The sequence below is a fragment of the Somniosus microcephalus genome, chromosome 3 (genome assembly GCF_052327205.1).
Source record: "Somniosus microcephalus isolate GS21.2 chromosome 3, FLI_Smic_1.0, whole genome shotgun sequence".
NCBI lineage: Eukaryota > Metazoa > Chordata > Chondrichthyes > Squaliformes > Somniosidae > Somniosus > Somniosus microcephalus.
Window position 1 is genome coordinate 276,598,296 of NC_140989.1, and position 20,637 is coordinate 276,618,932.

Sequence of the window (20,637 nt, forward strand, 5' to 3'; positions counted from 1 at the left end):
CTACAAACAATAACGAGTGAGAACTCGGTGAAGATAGTCGGCCCAGACTCTGGAACGGATGATGGTAAGCCCAACTCAGGTGCAAAAGACAAAGTTTCAGCACAGAATTCCACTGAGCAACAACAACATAGTTTAACTGTGGATTCTGAGTCTGGCAAGTCTACTGATGTGCCCATTTCTGAGGGACACCGGGCTCGAACTCAACTCCATTTCAAACTACAACAGCAATTAGAACAAATGCTTCGCCGTTGTGAGCAAGAGTTGAATGCAACGAAAGAGTTCTTTGATATAGAGTTGGAGAATCTGGAAAGACAACAGAAGCAGCTGATGGAGAAAATGGAGCAGGAGCACACAAACCGTCTGATGTCAGAGGAGTTAACGGTCAGCCAACTCCTGCATATGCTGAAGGACAGGACTCTGAAATGGGAAAAACTTGAACACGAACTTCAATATTCAAACGAAAGGGGTTCGGAGCTCTCAAAGGTTATTGGAAGAGCTGAGGTGGCAACACAGACTGAGATGACTGCAACAGAGCAGCCCTTGGATGCCAAAAGTACGCTGACTCACGTCAACGTAGAACAACAGACCGCTGAAACAGCTGCTCCGGTAGAGGGATTGAATAGTCCGATCAATCAATCTCCAAAAGAAGTTGAAGTAGTAAAATCTCAAATGAGGTCATTAGTAAACGACTTGCTGAAAGCCCAGAAAAAGCTGGATGAAGAGGTACGCATGAAGAAGTCTCTTCAGGAAAGATGTCTGGACTTGGAACAAAAGCTGGCTAACGCCCAGCTGGGTATGGAGGAAATAGAAGACCCTCTCGCTGGCCTAGATCAGGACGACACCGAATATTACTATGTCCTGTCCTGCCCAACTTGTAACTTCGACTCCCACCATACAGAAATCATGGAGGAGCACCGAAAGTCTACGGAACATCGGGAGAAGGTGGCTCTACTACGGAAAAAGGAGGGAGAGAAGGAGGAACTGCGCATGCAGCTGGCAGCTGACAGTGGAGCCCAGAGAGTCTCCAAGAAGCAGAAAAGGAAAAGTCGAAACAGAAGATGACCCATCTGAACCATTATTACCTCTACCAGATCACACACGTGGTCCCTCCGAACGGAGCCAATTCAGTTCGGAAGTCCAAACTGTTAAATCCATGGAAGGACTATTGAATGAGTCACTCCAGCAACGTGAACCGACTCCACCACAGAGATTGAATCTGTGAACTGTTTTCCGCAGAGACTGAATCTGTGATCTGTTTTGACATGAAGTTATCTATGTATCTATGTTATTCTGTTATGTAAACCTGAAGTTATATATGTATATATGTTATTACGTTATGTTAAATGGGGAGATGACTGTAAAGCTAGGAAGGGAGGAATGTTGTGTATGTAATATGTGTGCTACTTTGAACCTATGGACAGGACTGCACTACTTGTTGGGCGTAGTGATACGCAGTACCACTCCTGGCCATAGGGGTATAAATAGTACTGTGGGTACTGATCTCCCCTCAGTTCCCGCCTGTGGGCATGAAGTAAAGACCTACGTATAGTCCCTACCTCCAACCAGTAAAGACCTGTTTTATTGTTACTGATTAAGTCTGAGTATTAATTACTTGAACAACTCACAGATTTAACATAAACAATAATTTAAATTTTTGAAAAAAATAATTTTATTTTCTAACGGGGCTAAAAATAAACTTACCTTGCTTTAAAGTATTTAAAAATAATAAACCTGTGGAAAAAATGTTTTAATTTTAATTAATTCACTACTTACCTTGTAAAAAGCAGGCCTTACGCCTGCTTTTTACATGTCTAACTTCTGCAGACTTACCCTCCCGGGAAAACCTGTAAAAAAAAACAAAGTTTGATGCGCACGCGCAGCCTCTCCCACGCACGCGTTCGACCTCTGAACCCCTTCGTTCAGGGGAACGGAAGTGCCGGTTTCCCGCGCATGTGCAGTGCATGCAGGAAACCGGCACTTCCATTGGGCCTACGGGTGAGTAGCCCGTGCGTACTCACCCGTGGAGACCCGAATTTCTGGGCCATTGTGTCCAGCTGAAATGTTCTTTGGCTACAGGCCATTTAAATGGCAGTGTCATGTTCCAATGAAATCGTTGGGACATGTACGCCTTTTTAATCACGGGCCTGACCTGACTATGGCCCAAATGGTCTCTGGCAAAAGCTAGCGGCAGCCAGGATCCAGGCCCTGGTAAGCCCTTTATTATAATTTTTTTTACGGTTCCTTGTGTGCCAGGAGGAGCAGGGGTGACCCTCCTGGTCCCACAAGGATACCTTAGGCCTCCCTATAGCATTCCCCGCCTACGCCCCGCCCCCCCCCCTCCCCCCACATCCCTACTTGCCTTGTAGGGTACCATTTTCATGGGTGACACCCCCTCACCAATCTTGACTCTTGTCCACTGGCAGTGGCCTCATTCATGCCAGTTTCATGCCAGTTTCGAGCAGGAGTTGGTGTTGGGGCATGTAAATGATGCCAAGGAGTTGAACTCTCCTGGGCTTCATGCTTCAGAGGGGGAGGGGAAGGGGGCTGAATGTTTCGCCCTTTAGTACCACTTCCCTTCTGAATCTACAAGTTAAGTGAGCAGTGACAACAAGCTAGTATCAATGACCACCATAAACAGACTAGTACAGCAACCCCCAACCAACAGGAATACTAATTTAAAGGATACCCACCCCCCACCATTTCCCGACCTAACAGAACCCTAGGAAGCAAGAACAAGCAAATTGCTTCAGTGTTTAAACTCACTTTGCTCCAAACAAAAGCACAACCAGACCAAGAAACCTTAATGTATCAGTGTATTCGTCTCATAGGTGCTGCGTAGCCGAACTGTGCTTCATCATAAAGTATATATGTAAATGTACACTGCTGAGAAATTCCTCTGACAGGAACATTTGAGAAAATGCTGTGTGCAGAGTAAGGAAGAAGGGCATGCAGTTCTTGGCAGTGTGGTGAGTGCTACAGGGGCAGCACATGGTAATCATGCCTTTGAACTTGGCGAAGACAAGAGATTTAGGCCTTCTGATTTTGACTGCTTAAAGGTGCAGTTTTAGCAAAAACATTTTTTGAGGGTAAGAGAGGAGGAGCAGCTGCACATCATGTTTCCTCAGTGGCACCATGCATAAATCTCGCAATGTTGAACTGCAATGCAGTTTGCATCATCACATCCTGTGTTTGTAAACCAATGAAAAAAGGCTAGACAAACACATTCCCATGAAAACAACTACCCCTGAAGCAACCTGATCACTCACATCTTGCCCATCATGGATGATTTAGGGAAAAGAAAGAAAAATGATTGGCACATTGTCTTAATCCTCTCTCTTAGTTTACATGGTGCAACATTTTTCCAGTTTGGACTGTCGTGATGGGAATGAAGGAAGAAGACCATTTCCCTATCTATGTTCAGTCAGTCAAGAAAAATCCTACAGTCCCCCATTATCTGTGTTTTTAATTTCCAGGATTTTTGCCGCTACTATTCTATCCAGAAGTCCATTCCACCTTTTGAATATTTTCCTTATAGCAGACCTGTTAAGTTTCCTGATAAGGTCTCCTCCTATTTTCATGCTTTTATATACTGAAATATTCCTGCACCTTTTTATCAATCTCTTTTCAGTTGTTGGTGGCTGGAGTTCCTGGTTGCCATGGGGACGATGCAGTGAGACGTGTGGTAAAGGGACTCAAACTAGACTAAGACTTTGCAACAATCCTCCTCCATCATTTGATGGGGCACACTGTGAGGGGCAAGATGCACAGGCGCGGGTTTGTAAGAACAGATTGTGTCCAGGTAAGCAATTAGAAACTACAACTTAAAAAACATATTTTGTGATTCATAATTGATGAAAATATTTTAAAGTGCTTCAGTAGCTGCATTATGTTACAGAAAGTGGTGTTCATATTTTGTTTATTTAACGGCAGCATCTATTTGCAACACAAGATATCCTGAGCTTCTCCCTCTCTTCCCCCCACCCCCCCGAGTTCCTGACCTTCTCCCTCTCTCCCTCCACCCCCCCGAGTTCCTGAGCTTCTCCCTCTCTCCCCCCACCCCCCTGAGTTCCTGACCTTCTCCCTCTCTCCCCCCCCACCCTCCCCCCCCCGAGTTCCTGACCTCTCTCTCTCCCCCCCACCCCACCCCCCAAGTTCCTGACCTTCTCCCTCTCTCCCCCCACACCCCGAGTTCCTGACTGTTGTGTCTGTGTATAATAAGACACAGACTGCGGAGAACGGTACAACAGGTGTTTACTCAACGTGGCTCACAGTGGAACTGCCTGTACAGATTACTACTCAGTGCTATATACAGGTGTGGTCACTGCCGGTACTACAGTATACATGAGCTGTAAAAAGTAGTTCCCCCCCTTAAAGGTATATGCATTACAATTCCTCCCCCTTTAGATTAACAGTACCATAACACTCATTTAACAATTAAATATCAAACTAATTACAATTAACACTTTTAACATGCAACATTAGCTGAAAATAGTCTATTTATATATTCAGTCTTTGGGGAGGCTTCCTGATCCTTTCTGGATAGCGCCTTTCCCAAGTGTCTTGCTCTTGGTGCGGAGGTGATTCTGGCACCCTGTCGTCGGTTGGTTCATCAGCTTCCGATGCTACTGTTTCTGGGGTAGATGCGACTTGTACCTCGGGTTCATCACCAGGTACGTATGGGCGAGGCATGGGGTTGACTTGTTCCTGTGACTCTAGGATCTGGTCAGCATGGCGTCTCACGATGCTCTCCCCAACGTCCACTGTGTACATTAGTGGGCCCTGCCGTGTGCATATCGTTCCTGGCTGCCATTTTTCTGTTCGGTAGTCGCGGGCCAAGACTGGTTGCCCTACATTGAAGCTCCTTGTTGGCTTCTCATGGATGTGCTGGAATTGCTTACTCTCAACATCTCTTCGTACGTTTGGTCTGAGCAAATCCAGGCGAGATCTTAACCTTCGGTTAAAGAACATCATGGCTGGGGCCTGGTTGGTGACTGCATGTGTCGCATTCTGGTAGGTGAACAGGAAATTGTCCACCTTGTGCTGCAGCGGAATGTTGTCATTGTACATCGCCTTTATTGCCTTCTTAAAGGTTTGTACGAACCTCTCAGCCAATCCATTTGTGGCTGGATGATACGGGGCGGATGTGTAATGCCTTACCCCATTCTTTTTCAAGAACCTCCGGAACTCTTCGGCCACAAACTGTGGTCCGTTGTCGGAGCAAATCTGTTCTGGCAAGCCATTCCTGGCAAAAATGGTCCGTAGGACTGCAATAGTTTTCTCCGTGGTGGTGGAGGACATTTTGATGACCTCAGGCCATTTCGAGTGCGCATCCACGGCTATTAAAAACATTGGACCAGCAAAATCAATATGCACCCGTTGCCATGGAGATGAGGGCCACTCCCATGGGTGTAGAGGGGCCTATGGTGGTGCATTTTGGACTTTCTGGCATCCTGAGCAGCGCTTGGTCAGGTCCTCGATTTGTTTATCAATTCCCGGCCACCACACATAAGCCCTGGCTAGGCTTTTCATTTTTACCCCTCCCAGATGACCCTCATGAAGCTCATTGAGCACTCTATCCCTTAACTTGGGTGGAATTACCACTCGGGATCCACACATCAAGGTCCCCCGGCACACTGATAGCTGTTCTCTCCTTGTCGAGAATGCTGGCAACAGTGAGTCGCCATGTGCTGGCCATCCCTTCACCGTCAAATCATATACCCGAGACAGTGTCGGGTCATTTCGGGTTTCCTTTTCGATACAAGCGTTAGTTACCGGTAGGTATTCAACTATAGTCGAATGGAATATTTCGACAGGATCCACTGCTGGTGCTTCCTCCGCAGTAGGCAGTGGCAGGCGTGATAGCCCATCAGCATTTCCATGCTGTTTCGTGCCCTTATATTCAATCTCATAGTGGTGCGCCCCTAGAAAAAGTGACCATCTTTGTAGTCGCTGCGCAGTCATTACCGGGACACCCTTCTTCGGATTAAAAATGGAGACAAGAGGCTGGTGATCAGTCAGCAAGGTGAATTTCTGCCCGTGCAGATAGTGATTGAACTTTTTCACTCCCCACACTAGGCTGAGGGCCTCCCTGTCAATCTGGGCGTAGTTACGCTCGGCTGAGGTTAGTGATCGTGACGCAAAGGCTATTGGCCTCTCTGAACCGTCCGAGAATTTGTGCGACAGCACCGCTCCAATGCCATAGGGTGACGCATCACATGCCAACCGAATTGGTAATGCTGGGTTGTAATGGGCCAATACCTCTTTCGATGTGATTAGTGTTTTGCTCTTCTGGAAAGCTCGTCTACATTCGTCACTCCACTTCCATGGCACCCCAATTTGCAGTAGGGTGTTCAGTGGGTGTAGTATTGTAGACAAATTTGGCAAGAACTTATGGTAGTAGTTTACCAGCCCGAGGAACGACCTCAGTTGTGACACATTTTCCGGTGCTGGAGCCTTGACTACTGCCTCAATCTTCTCTGGGGACTTATGTAACCCCTCTTTATCGATAACGTGGCCACAATACGAGATCTATTTTCTAAAAAACTCGCATTTGGGGCAGTTAGCTCAGAGCCCATATTCCTGCAATCTAGTGAGCACCTGCTCCAGGTTGGCAAGGTGATCACTGTCATTTTCGCCCGTGACCAGGATATCGTCCAAATAACACTGGATCCCTGGGATCCCTTGCAGAACTTGTTCCATTGCCCTCTGCCAAATAGCAGGAGCTGATGCTACCCCGAATACCAGACGGTTGTATTGGTAGAGACCTTTATGGGGGTTGATTGTGAGGTATTTTTTTGATGCTTCTTCTACCTCCATTTGCAGATACGCCTGGGCCAGATCAATGTTAGTGAAGCGTTTCCCTCCAGATAGCGAGGCGAAAATATCTTCAATCCGCGGAAGTGGATATTGTACGGTGTGAAGGACCGGGTTCACTGTTACCTTAAAGTCCCCACAGATGCGAACCTTCCTTGGTTCCCCAGGCGTGCTGCTCAATGACTTTTTCATCACAGGGACGATGGGTGTAGCCCACTCGCTCCAGTCTACCTTGGACAGTACACCTGAACGTTCCAGACTCTCCAGCTCTGCTTCGACGGCTGGGCGGATCGCATAAGGTCTGGCCTTAAAAAATTTTGGGCTTGCGTTTTCTTCAATTTTAATCATCGCTGTCATGCCTTTTAGTGTTCCGAGTCCTTGCTGGAACACTTCTTTCGCGTCAGTTAGGATCTTTGACAGTCGCCCAGGTGTGACGTCGTCATCCTTTTTGTCAGCCACAGTCAGTGCCTGTATGGAATGCCAATCCAGTTGTATTTTCCGGATCCATTCACGTCCCAGTAATGGTGGTCCTCCATCTTGCAATACATACAGGTCTAGTTTTGGTGTTTCCTTACCATTATATATAATGGTCACCCTTATTTTTCCTTTGGGGTAGACTTTTTGCCCCGTGTACGTCTTCAAAATAATTTTTGTGTCTCTCAAGGGTATGTGTGAACATAAGAACATAAGGAATAGGAGCAGGAGTAGGCCAATCAGCCCCTCGAGCCTGCTCCGCCATTCAATAAGATCATGGCTGATCTGATCCTAACCGCCAATCCACTATCACAGAATGTGTGAGAATAGCCGCTCGTAGTCCCGTCGGTTTATGACTGTTAGGGCTGATCCTGTGTCCAATTCCATCTTTACCTGGACTCCTGCTATCTTGAGAGTGACCCAAATGGTTCGGTGATCCCCCGTTGTGATCATATTATGTAGTTTCAGACAACTCAGTTCCCTGCTTTCGGAGTTGTTATCACTCTTTTGTTCATCTGAACTATTCTCCGTCATCTTATGTACCTTCTTGTACTTTCCTTTGGTAGGTTTCGTATTGCTGGTTTTCTTTCCCGACCTGCAGACTCGTGCTATGTGTCCTACTTTTCCACACTGTCTGCACACTTTGTCTTTGAACCAGCAATCATTCTGGTCGTGTGTTGTTCTGCCGCAGCAATAGCACTTCTCTGTTCCATATGACATTTCGTTTGTGCCATATTCTTGCTGTCTCTGTTGTATCTCTGCAGCGCCCCGTGCTGCTGCTTCATATGATACCGCAATGCTGAAAGCCTTTTCCAGCGTAAGGTCCTTTTCAGATAAAAGCCGTTTCTGCGTTCCTTCACTTTGAAGCCCACACACAAACTTGTCCCTTAAGGTATCTGCCAGTCCCGCTCCAAACTGGCAGTGTTTCGATACTTTGCGCAGTTCTGTTAAATAATCAGCATTGCTTTCATCCATTTGTGAAACTGGAATCTTTCTGCTATCAGCAGCGGTGTGGGGTTTAAATGTTCCTTTAGTATCGTTACTATGTCTTCAAAACTCTTTTCCATTGGCTTCGTTGGGGTTACTAGATTTCGTCTTTGCACCCATTAAATTTAACAATACCGACGCTTTCTTGTCATCTGACACCTCATTTGCCTTGCAGTACACCTCTATTCGTTTGACATATGTAGTCCAATCTTCGACTTCATTGTCAAATGTGGTGATACTGCCACTCTTCGGCATTTTGGGTGTGGTTTAAAATGGCGTCTCCCAATGGCTTAAAATGGCGTCTCCCGCGCTTTCCTTCCTCCCCCGCTGCTGCCAACGCCGCTCCCGGTGGTTCTCGTGGCAGTGGCGGCACCCTGTAGGTTTCGCGCGCTTCTCCTGCGCTGCTGCCAACGCCGCTCTCGGCGGTCCTCGTGGCAATGGCGGCGCCTCGCGGGTTTCTGCGCGTCTCTCCGACGCTGCTCGGCCACTGAACACCGGCTGCGCCCTGTGCGCTCTGCCCTCTCTCTCCCCCGTCGACGCTGCTCGGCCCTTTGCTGTGCCGCTCGGTCGGGCTCTAGCCCGCCACTGTCTGGGAAAGGTCTGCGCACTACCTGTTGCCAGCCCGTTTCGCTGGACCACCTCGACTGGAAAGCCAAGCCTGGCTCTCGACAGCCTTCCCCGCAATTCTCGAGTCTCTGCTGGATGACTGGGCGGTTGCCCGTGGTCGACGCCCGAGTCTCTGGCCTTGACCTCCAATCCACTGATCTCCAGGAACGAATCCCCGGGAGGTGATGCAGAGTTGCAGGTAGGTTCGAACTTGCCTCGTCGTCAATGTTGTGTCTGTGTATAATAAGACACAGACTGCGGAGAACGGTATAACCGGTGTTTACTCAACGTGGCTCACAGTGGAACTGCCTGTACAGATTACTACTCAGTGCTATATACAGGTGTGGTCACTGCCGGTACTACAGTATACATGAGCTGTAAAAAGTAGTTCCCCCCCCCCTTAAAGGTATATACATTACACTGACCACCTCCCTCTCTTCCCCCCCTGAGTTCCAGACATTCTCCCTCCCTCCCCCTCAAGTTCCAGACCTCCCACCCCCCCACCCCGAGAACTCCTCTCTCCCTCTTCCCCCACCCCCTCTCCCTCTTCCCCACCCCCTCTCCGAGCTCCTCTCTCATCCCCCCCGCAAGCTCCTCTCTCCTCTCTTCTATCTCCTCCCCGCCTCTCTTTCCGCCACCCCCACAACCCATGAGCTCCTCTCTCCCCTCTTCGCTCCTCTCTCCCCTCTTCACCCCTCCCACGCAAGCTCCTCTCTCCCCCGCTTCCAAGCTCCTTTCTTCCCCCCCCCCATCCGATCCCCTGATCTTCTCCACAGGGAGCCCAGGGAAGCGTGCCAGTTGAGGCCACAGGCCGCAGCCACCGCAACGTCGATTGCACATACACGACTGAACGAGTGCGCATGCGCAGTGCCAAACAGGGGCGCATGTGCACAGGGACTCAGAACACCGTAGAAATAATCACTCCCTTCTTTAACTCATATTCCAAAACTCATACGTGCTACCTGTTTGTAGTAACTACTTAATCTGAGTATTAGTTTGGTAATAAAATTGGGTGTACTCCCACCTCTTGAGTTAGCAGGTTTTGAGATCAAGCTCCACTCCAGAATGTGAGTACATAATCTAGACATGGGGTTCTTGACCTTTCTGCTTCCGAAGCCCCCCTCCCGTGTTAGAAAAATTCCGCTTACCCCCTGTAACACAAGTACTCCTTCTGTATAAAAATTAGTTATTAATTTTATTAAGTCTTAAATTTATATAAGCAACATGCTGCAGATGCTGGAAATCTGAAATAAAAACAGAAAATACTCAGCAGGTCAGGCAGCACCTGTGGAGAGAGAAACAGAGTTAATGGCCCTGAAATTAGGATCGGGAGCTTGCCGCGTGTGCAAGCCCCCGATGTGCACTCACCCTGCGCGCCGACATCTGAAGCCCGGGCCTGCTTGCATTTCCTGTCACTGGCCCGGTTTAGATGTCGGTGCGATGTGCTTACCTGATCCAGTGGCGTAGTTAGTGCAATGTGCCGGCTGGGATCAGGTGAACACTGCGCAGCCAATCAGGGGAGGGGAAACTCATTCATGAGTTTGAGAGTAAGAACTGTCAAACTCATGAAAAGTATGGGCTGCCAAAACACTACTTAAACTTTAAATAAAATTTTAAAAAACATCCCACTGATTATATTAACTATAAATAAGTTTAAAAAAATGTTTTAAACAATTAATCAATTTTTTGAAAAAAATAAATTTAAAAAAAAATAGGGTCTAAAACTAAACTTACCTTACTGTAAATTCTTTAAAAACAATAAACCTGTGGGAAAAAATTTTCTAAATTGTACTAAAAGCCCACTTACCTGTAAAACTAAGTACTTACGTCTGGTTTTTCCACGCGTAAAAACCGGAGGCCTTTACACTCAGGCAACTCTGGAAAAAAAAAAGGAATTTCACTGCGCACGCGCTGCCTGTGCAGTCGCACGCGTTCTGCCTCTTAACCCCTTGGGTCAGAGGACAGGAAATGCCGGTTTTCAGCGCATGCGCTGTGCATGCTGAAAACCGGCAATTCCTCCGGTCACATGCGTGAGTACCCCATCCGTACTCACGCATTGTGACAGGAATTACTGGGCCAATGTTTCAGGTCTGACGAAAGGTCATCGACTGAAACGTTAACTCTGTTTCTCTCTCCACAGATGCCACCTGACCTGCTGAGTGTTTCCAGAATTTTCTGTTTTTATTTCCGATTTCCAGCATCCACAGTATTTTGCTTTTGTACAAAAGTGATTCATTGGCTTTGAAGCGCTTTGGGGCATCATGAAGGCATGAAAGGTTTTATATAAATTCAGCGCTTGCTTTCTGAGTCCCAATCATAAGTGAATGGAGCCTGCATTAGGAAACTATTTGAAATCCGTCACAAAGGTAGTCATTATTCACTGCATATAGCCCAGGGCATTAACACAACAACCTGTTTGACAAGTATAAAAGAGATTTAGCTGTGGTCTTTGCCTTATTGGATGAGTGAAAAGTCCCCGAGGGCTGGCAGAATTGATCATGGGTATTATATTGTAGGTTAACAAACTTCACCTCTTCTCAGTATCTGGTATCTCACTGTTTTAGTGGATGGAAAATGGACATCTTGGATCAGCTGGACTGCATGTAGTGTGTCCTGTGGAGGAGGCACTCGCCAAAGGGCCAGAACATGCTCAGATCCAACACCGCAGTATGGAGGACGCTACTGTGAAGGCAATGATGTACAAATCGACTTCTGCAACAGTGATCCATGTCCAGGTGAGTACAGAATGATGATTCCAGGCCTTCACTAAATGCTAACTGGATGGATGTCCAGTTACTGCCATCCATTAACTGATTAAACCATTGCAATGTGCACATCTTCAAACAAAGAACATTTAGAATTTAAAAAAAGCCATCTTACAATAGATTAAAATATGATACAATGAAAATAAAACCAGAATATTCTAGAAATACATGGCAGGTCCATCAGTACCTGAAAAGACTAATTAACATCTTGAGGCCTTAAGTCAGAGGTTTTGACCACGGTCTGTGCCTGAAATATGAATCTGTCTTTTCAGATGCTGATTTTCATTTGCAGTTTGTCTTTTTGTCTATAAGAAATGATTGACTTTACATGTGTAACCCTCTAATCTATTGCCCTAATGAATAGCATTGTTCTGTGCTGAAACATTCCACATTTATAGCTAATTAAACTCCAGCAGTAGGAATCTTTTATTGCCAACCTGCACTTAAACTCTCTGAATTTCGGTAAGTGGGTTATGTCCCTCTGGGGTGAGAGTGTTTACACCATATTGGGCAAATAGAAAATCTCCCTGAGAATTTATGAGTTACGAGGCTTGGAGACTCTTGAGCATGGAGATGGTTTTGCATATGTTTCAAATACCCTCTGACGCCAAAATAATTGCAATGAAACTCTCTTCTACATCAGTTAATTGGTTAAGCAGATGTGTTGGTCATGTATTTACTGGAACAGGTTATATCACGTTGCATAATCGTGTACATTTAGATAATAGCCAGTTAAAGCAACTGTCAACAGCAGTGACTTGAGCAGGGAGCTGGAAGAGTGGCTGTATCCTCGGGACTGCACTGAACTGACTTTGCTGGACCCTGGCCTTTATATCCGTAACATACCCTTGACCTTAGCTGCAGTAGCAAAGCCTAGTTCTCAGTTATTTTACTCTTCATTCACAAAATTACAAGATAAATACAGATGAGGAAGGCCATTGAATTATTCTTAGCCAATTCATCCAGGAAAAAAAGTTATGTTCCTCCTCATCAGATCATCTATTTGTCTCTTGAACTAATCTAATGTTCTCACCTTCATTACCCTACCATTCCAAGTGTTAATAAAGCTTTGCATGAAGAAATTTGCCCTGACATTTGTCCTCATCACATTTCTGGAACTTTTGACTATTTTTCCACAGAAAGGATTTGGAAAAATAGTTACATTAAAATGTGATTTAAATAATAGTATATTCATGCAAGTTTTTTAAAAAGGCATGATGCAATATGTGATTAATATGCTAATGAAAGTGGACTTCCTTGAAGGCTGTAAACAAGAAGCAATTGGTTAGCTTGTCTTGGTAATTGATAAACACCTCACACCTGTTATGTTGGGAAGCCAGTGGTCCCAGGCGCTCAGCAGGAAGTCTTGCTTGCTCTATGCTTTGTACATCTTATGCTACAGTTCACAAGTCACAACTTAGTTAATAATGCTAAAATTGTTTACACTTTTTACATCTTCTTCAGTCCATGGTAACTGGGGTCCATGGAGCAGTTGGGGAACCTGCAGTCGGACATGCAATGGAGGCCAAATGCGACGATATCGTACCTGTGACAATCCCCGGGCAGCAAGTGGTGGAAGGACTTGTGCTGGAGCTGACACTCAGATTCAACGGTGTAGCACTGATGTTTGCCCAGGTGAGCTGGTTGATTTTGGAGCATTATGGGACAGTACTATCAGGAATTTCTGGTGTAATTATATCTAAATAGCAAACAGATCAGAGAACTGAAAATAGTGATCAACATTTGTGTTTGCCAGTTTCTATCTTCTTGGGTAGTCCCTCGGAACTGAGGATGAGTTGCTTCCACACTAAAAATGAGTTCTCAGGTGACTGATGAGTCCAATGCGGGACCTACAGTCTCTGTCACAGGTGGGGCAGACGGTGGTTGAAGGGGCGGGTGGGTGGGGTGCTTGGGTTGACGTGCGCTGTTTGCGCTTGGCTTCAGCTTGCTCCCGGCAAAGAGACTCGAGGTGTTCGGCGCATTCCTGGATGCTTCTCCTCCACTTTGTGCGGTCTTGGGCCAAGGATTCCCAGGTGTCGGTGGGGATGTTGCACTTTTCCAAGGAGGCTTTGAGGATGTCCTTGAAGCGTTTCCTCTGCCCATCTGGGGCTCTCCTGCCGTGTCGGAGCTCCGAGTAGAGCACTTGTTTTGGGAGTCTCATATCGGGCATGCGGACGATGTGGCCTGTCCATCGGAGCTGATCGAGCGTGGTCAAAGCTTCGATGCTGGGGATGTTGGCCTGGGCAAGAACACTGACGTTGGTGCACCTATCCTGCCAATGGATTTGCAGGATCTTGCGGAGGCAGCATTGGTGGTACCTCTCCAGTGCTTTGAGGTGTCTACTGTACATGGTCCATGTCTCTGAAGCATACAGGAGGGTGGGTATCACTACTGCTCTGTAGACCATGAGCTTGGTGCTGGGTTTGAGGTCCTGGTCTTCAAACACTCTCTTCCTCAGGCGACCGAAGGCTGCACTGGCACACTGAAGGCGGTGTTGGACTTCGTCATTGACATCTGCCCTTGTTGACAGTAGGCTCCCGAGGTATGGAAAGTGGTCCTCGTTGTCCAATGCCTCGTCATGGATTTTGATAATCGGGGAGCAGTACTGTGTGGCGGGGGCAGGGTGGTAGAGGGCCCTTTGTCTTACGGATGTTTAGTGTAAAGCCCATGCTCTAGTATGCTTCAGCGAAGGTGTTGATGATGGTTTGGAGTTCGGCCTCAGAGTGAGCGCAGACACAAGCGTCGTCTGCATACTGTAATTCAATGACAGAGGATGGGACGACCTGGGATTTGGACTGGAGGCGACGGAGGTTGAACAGTTTCCCGTTTGTTCTGTAGTTTAGCTCCACTCCAGCGGGGAGCTTACTGAGGGTGAGATGGAGCATTGCAGCAAGGAAGATCGAGAAGAGCGTTGGTGCGATGACACAGCCTTGCTTGACCCCGGTCCATACGTGAATTGGGTCTGTGTTGGATCCGTTAGTCAGGATCACGACTTGCATGTCATCGTGAAGCAGGCGGAGGATGGTGACAAACTTTTGAGGGCAGCCGAATTTGAGGAGGACACTCCACAATCCCTCACGGTTGACGGTGTCAAAGGCCTTTGTGAGGTCAAAGAAGGCCATGTACAGCGGTTGGTGCTGTTTCCTGCATTTCTCTTGTAGTTGACGCGCGGTGAAGATCATGTCCACTGTGCCCCTTAGTGGGCGGAATCCGCATTGCGACTCTGGGAGGAGCTCTTCAGCCACTGGGAGAAGGCAATTGAGCAGGATTCTTACGATGACTTTCCCTGTGGCAGACAGCAGGGAGACTCCTCTGTAATTACCGCAATTGGACTTGTCACCCTTCTTCAAGATGGTCACGATTATGGCATCTGAGATCCCCTGGCATGCTCTCCTCCTTCCAAATAAGAGAAATGAGTTCATGTATTCGTGCCAATAGTGCTTCTCCGCCATGTTTTAGCGCCTCGGTAGGGATTCCATCTGCTCCTGAGGCCTTGTTGTTCTTCAGTTGTCGGATGGCCTTTTCAACCTCATGCCGGGCTGGGATTGTGTTGAGGTGGTGGTGGGTAGCCTGCTGCGGATGGAGTTGAGGACACTCGTGTCGAAGACGGAGTCTCGGTTAAGGAGATCTTCGAAGTGCTCCTTCCAGCGGGCACTGACTGCCTCTTTGTCCTTGATGAGTACCTCTCCATTCTTGGCCCGCAGTGGGGTAGGACCTTGGGTGCTTGGGCCGTAGATGGCCTCGACTGCGCTAAAGAATCCACGTACGTCGTGGTTGTTGGCTAGCTGTTGGATCTCCTGCGCTTTCTCCATCCACCATCTCTTCTTTAGGTCGCGAGTTTTTTGTTGGACCTCGGCATTCAGGCGTCTGTAGAGCTGCTTTCTTGCTCTCGAGTTCTGTTGCTGTTTCCAGCTTGTGGCTTATTAGCTCCTGGATCTCCTGGTCGTTCTCGTTGAACCAGTCTTGGTGTTTCCTGGTCGAGTGACCGAGCGTCACTTCGCAGGTGCTGATTATGGAAGTCTTGAGTTTCTATGCATAGATGTTCTCAGACAGTTGCACTTTTTAATCATGAACAAGTATAAAATAAATCAAAACCTAACAAAAAGAACCATGTTCTCAAAATCTGCACATCCAGGAAATCAGAGTATTTCAGATGTGATGTTGTTCTTGTTGAGAGAAGTGCTGTGTCCTAAAATTATGCAGATATGAGATGAGACGATATAGCATGAGACGCAAATATGGGATAAAATGCAGCATCAGAACCGATATCGCAGAAGCTGTGAGAAGTGGCAACCATTTTTGTGTGTAGTTAAAGGGGTATATGTTCTCTGGGAAAGAGTTTACTTTATTTCTTCATGATGCACTGATGTTGTTTGTATTGAAATGCATCAACACTACCACCTGCAGCAGAATGCATAAGTGCACTTATAACATTCAAGATAACTGAATATATGACACTCCACCCTTGGCCCACAAATTCCTACCATCCCTGAGAGAGGGGAGGCAATACCAGGAAGAGCTGTGGCCAGACAGGTTTACTGCTGCACTCATTCTGGTACTACCCTCCCATTCAGCCCTATAGGGCAACAATCTTGAAAACCATCAGGGAAATAACGGGCCTCACAATCAGATACATGCTTATAAGAACATAAGGAATAGGAGCAGGAGTTGGCCATTCGGCCCTTCGAGCCTACTCCGCCATTCAATGAGATCACGGCTGATCTTCTGCCTCAATTCCATTCACTGGCCTTCTCGCCATATCCCTTGATGCCCTTACTAGTCAGAAATCTATCGACTTCTGTTTTGAATATACCCAATGACTGAGCCTCCACAGCTCTCTGCGGTAGAGAATTCCAAAGATTCACCACCCTCTGTGTGAAGAAATTTCTTCTCATCTCAGTCCTGAATGGCCTACCCTTTATCCTGAGGCTGTGGCCCCTGGTTCTAGACTCCCCAGCCAAGGGAAACATTCTCCCAGCATCCACTCTATCAAGCCCTGTAATAATTTTATATGCTTCAATGAGATCCCCTCTCATTCTTCTGAATTCAAGAGAATACAGGCCTAGTTTACTCAATCTCTTCTCATACGACAGTCCCGCCATCCCAGGAATCAATCTCGTGAACCTTCGTTGTACTCCCTCTATGGCAAGTATATCCTTCCTTAGGTAAGGAGACCAAAATTGTACACAGTACTCCAGGTGTGGTCTCACCAAGGCCCTATATAATTGGAGTAAGACTTTTTTACTCCTTTACTCAAATCCTCTTGTAATGAAGGCCAGCATACCATTTGCCTTCCTAATGGCTTGCTGCAACTGCACATTCAGTTTCAGTGACTCATGTACAAGGACACCCAGGTCCCTTTGAGCATCTGCATTCCCCAAACTTTCACCATTTAGGAAATACTCTGCCTTTCTGTTTTTTCTACCAAAGTGGATAACTTCACATTTATCCACATTATAATCCATCTGCCATGTTTCCACCCACTCACTGAGCCTGTCGAGATCCCCTTGAAGCCTCTTCACATCCTCTTTGCAACTGACACTGCCACCTAGCTTTGTGTCATCAGCAAATTTGGAAATGTTACATTTAGTCCCCTCATCCAAATCATTGATATAGATTGTGAATAGCTGTGGCCCAAGCACCGATCCTTGCGGTACCCCACTAGTCACAGCCTGCCATCCTGAAAAAGACCCGTTTATCCCTACTCTTTTTGTTTTCTGTCTGTTAACCAATTCTCAATCCATGCTAGTATATTACCCCCAATTCCATGTGCCCTAATTTTGTTCACCAACCTGTTGTGTGGGACCTTATCGAAGGCCTTCTGAAAATCCAGATACACCACATCTACCAGTTCCCCTTTGTCTACTTTACTAGTTACATCCTCAAAGAACTCCAATAGGTTTGTCAAACAGGATTTCCCTTTCATAAATCCATGTTGACTCTGCCCAATCTTACAGCATCTTATGCATGCTGGACGTACCCACTACAGAGCAAAACCCCCCACAACACACCAACTCATGCAACTGTCACTGTTACGTGCAAGGCAGTGCATCCCCTCACTATGGTGGAGCACTACCTTCCCCACAACAAGACCCAACTCTACACCACCCCTTCAAACAGCGCACTGTTCCCAACATGTGCACAACATACCAACTATCTGGATATACTAACATATACCTCTAAATACCATGTGACAAACGGTACAGTGATTTCATAAAATACATGGATGTACTGGTTTCTTTTTTTTTAAAGGTGAAAATAGCCAAAAGAAAAATGCATCATTCCATCTCCTTTGCTGAGTCACTGGTGCAGAAATGAAGCTTGCCAGTCTGTCTGGTTCTTGTTTCTCCCCTCAAAAAGAAGATATGTCAAACACTCTTTTTCATGAATGTGCTGCTTTTCATAGTGCTGCTTATACTATTGGTTTAAAAATTGCAATGTTTAATCTGAGCCCTTCAAGGGAATTAAATATGGATAATATATTGTAAACATTAATACAAAAGCAATAGACTCATCTTTTGTTTCTTTACCTGTCCCATTACCATCTCCTTTTGCTTTGTACAATAATACCTTTTGTCATTTAATCTCTCCTGCCTTCCATCCTATCACAGACCTTCCCTTTTGTTCTTTCCTCCCCTCCCCCTTTCCCTGCTTAAAACCTGTTACATCTCTAACTTTTTCCAGTTCTGACGAAAGATCGTCGACCTGAAACGTTACCTCTGTTTCTCTCTCCACAGATGCTGCCTGACCTGCTGAGTGTTTCCAGCATTTTCTGTTTTTATTGTAAACATTGTTGCTGATCTTAAAATTGTTTTATTTTACAATGTTTTTTTAATTTGAGATATTGATGTGCAGGATAGCAGCAAGTTTAAAAGACTAAGGGGGTGAAATTTGTCTTGGGCGGTAGCACAAACCAGGCAATAGTGAGTCTATACTCTCTCCAATTTTCTCTTCCATTGAAGTTAATCGGGCGCAGTGTAGAACGGGCTGCCCTTTTGCTATCGCCTATTTTGCGCAACTGCAAAACAGATTTCACCTCCTAAGAGAGAAGTCAAGATAAATCTAGTCATGCTGATTAGGTGACACCAAGCTTTGGGCTTCAAAAGTCTGCAGATTTTGGATGAAAGGAAAGACTGAAGGAGGTAAGAAGTTCCACAGATTTGAAGTCTGAGGAAAGAATGAGTTAGAGTAGGATATTGCAACAAATCTTAATTTCATTAACGTGGGGATGCAAAGAGACGTGTAGGAAAGGATGTTTGGAGCTTACAAGGATCGAGAGAGGAACGTTTCTAAAAGCATAATCTTTACTCATTGGAAAGGCATTTAACTTCATGTAATACCTAATGAATTAGTCTAATATATGGTAATGTTTCCTCAGATTCTTCCTCCATAAAATAAATATTGCTATTGCCAATTGATCTTATTTATTCCTCCTAAATTTATGTCCAGTGGATGGAAACTGGGGACCTTGGCAAGCCTGGAATGATTGTTCAGCATCTTGTGGAGGCGGCGAACAGAGGCGACTCCATCTGTGTAACAACCCAGTGCCCTCTAGTGGAGGCCGCTCATGCCCAGGAGATGGCTCACAGGTGTCCAGGTGTAAAGTCCAACCCTGTCCAGGTTTGTCAGCTGTTTTTTGAATGTTCAAAGAGACTTCCGCTTTGAGTTTGATGTAATCTTCATAAATCAATGAGAACCATTTTGAAGAAGCCACTGTCGCCAGGATAGGTGCTTTACAAGACATTACCTTTTGTCAATAACACTAGTTTTTACTTCATCGCTGTTGTTGACATTAGCACAGGCCTAATGAGCTAAATGGCCTCCTTCTGTGCTGTAATTTCTATGACAGTGACATTTAGTGAAAAATAATGCACAGGGAAGTCTTGCTGCAGTTATACAGGGTATTGGTGAGGCCACACCTGGAATACTGCATGCAGTTTTGGTTTCCATATTTAAGAAAAGATATACTTGCTCTCGAGGCGGTTCAGAGAAGGTTCACTCGGTTGATTCCGGAGATGAGGGGGTTGACGTATGAGGAAAGGTTGAGTAGGTTGGGCCTCTACTCATTGGAGTTCAGAAGAATGAGAGGCGATCTTATCGAAACATAAGATTGTGAGGGGGCTTGATCGGGTGGATGTGGTGAGGATGTTTCCACTGATGGGTGAGACTAGAACTAGGGGGCATAATCTTAGAATAAGGAGCCGCCCTTTCAAAACTGAGATGAGGAGAAACTTCTTCATTCAGAGGGTAGTAAATCTATGGAATTTGCTACCCCAGAGAGCTGTGGAAGCTGCAACATTAAATAAATTTAAAATGGAGATAGACATTGTCCTAGCAGATAAGGGAATTAGGGGTTACGGGGAGCGGGCAGGGAAGTGGACGTGAGTCTAGATTCGGATCAGCCATGATCCTATTGAATGGCGGAGCAGGCCCGAGGGGCCATATGGCCTACTCCTGCTCCTACTTCTTATGTTGGCTTTACTCTGAAAGCTAGATTTATCGTCTAAAGATTCCTTTAAACCAGCACATCAGCTAATGCTGAGCAGAAGAAGTTCATTTCCCCAAAGCTTCCTTTCTCTCCTCCACCTGCTGTCCTGAAGTCATTGGTTCCTTGTTGCATATAGTTTGCATGGGGATCCGGCAACTCCAGTACCTCACCCAACTTTAATCATTAGTCACGTGTTGACAGTGAGTATCATCAAGCTGTTTGACTATGAAGCACAACAACAGCCAAGCTGATTGTGTCACCATCTCATTTCCAGACATTTGCGTTTTTGCAGGACACATTAAATAACAATTGGGGACAGAAATTCAGCTTAATTTTCTGCCTCCCTAAAGCAGGGCTGCTGAGGCCAGTTGTAGCACCCCTACCACTGCCTTTGCTCAGATCAACTAACTCAGCAACAACTTGCATTTATATAGAGTAAAACATCCCAGAGCGCTTCACAGGAGCGATTATCAAACAAAACTTGACACTGAGCCCCATATGGAG

At 46.2% G+C, this 20,637-nt stretch overlaps 1 protein-coding gene across 1 annotated transcript in view; it reads left to right on the plus strand.

Annotated features, from left to right (window-relative positions):
• Nucleotides 1-20,637, plus strand: part of hmcn1 (hemicentin 1) — a 757,099-nt gene that overhangs the window by 693,086 nt on the left and 43,376 nt on the right. Inside the window, exons 90-93 of the mRNA XM_085982583.1 lie at nucleotides 3,629-3,799; nucleotides 11,445-11,615; nucleotides 13,110-13,280; nucleotides 19,095-19,265. Of these exons, the coding sequence (XP_085838709.1) occupies nucleotides 3,629-3,799; nucleotides 11,445-11,615; nucleotides 13,110-13,280; nucleotides 19,095-19,265 (684 nt within the window). The remainder of the gene's footprint in view (nucleotides 1-3,628; nucleotides 3,800-11,444; nucleotides 11,616-13,109; nucleotides 13,281-19,094; nucleotides 19,266-20,637) is intronic.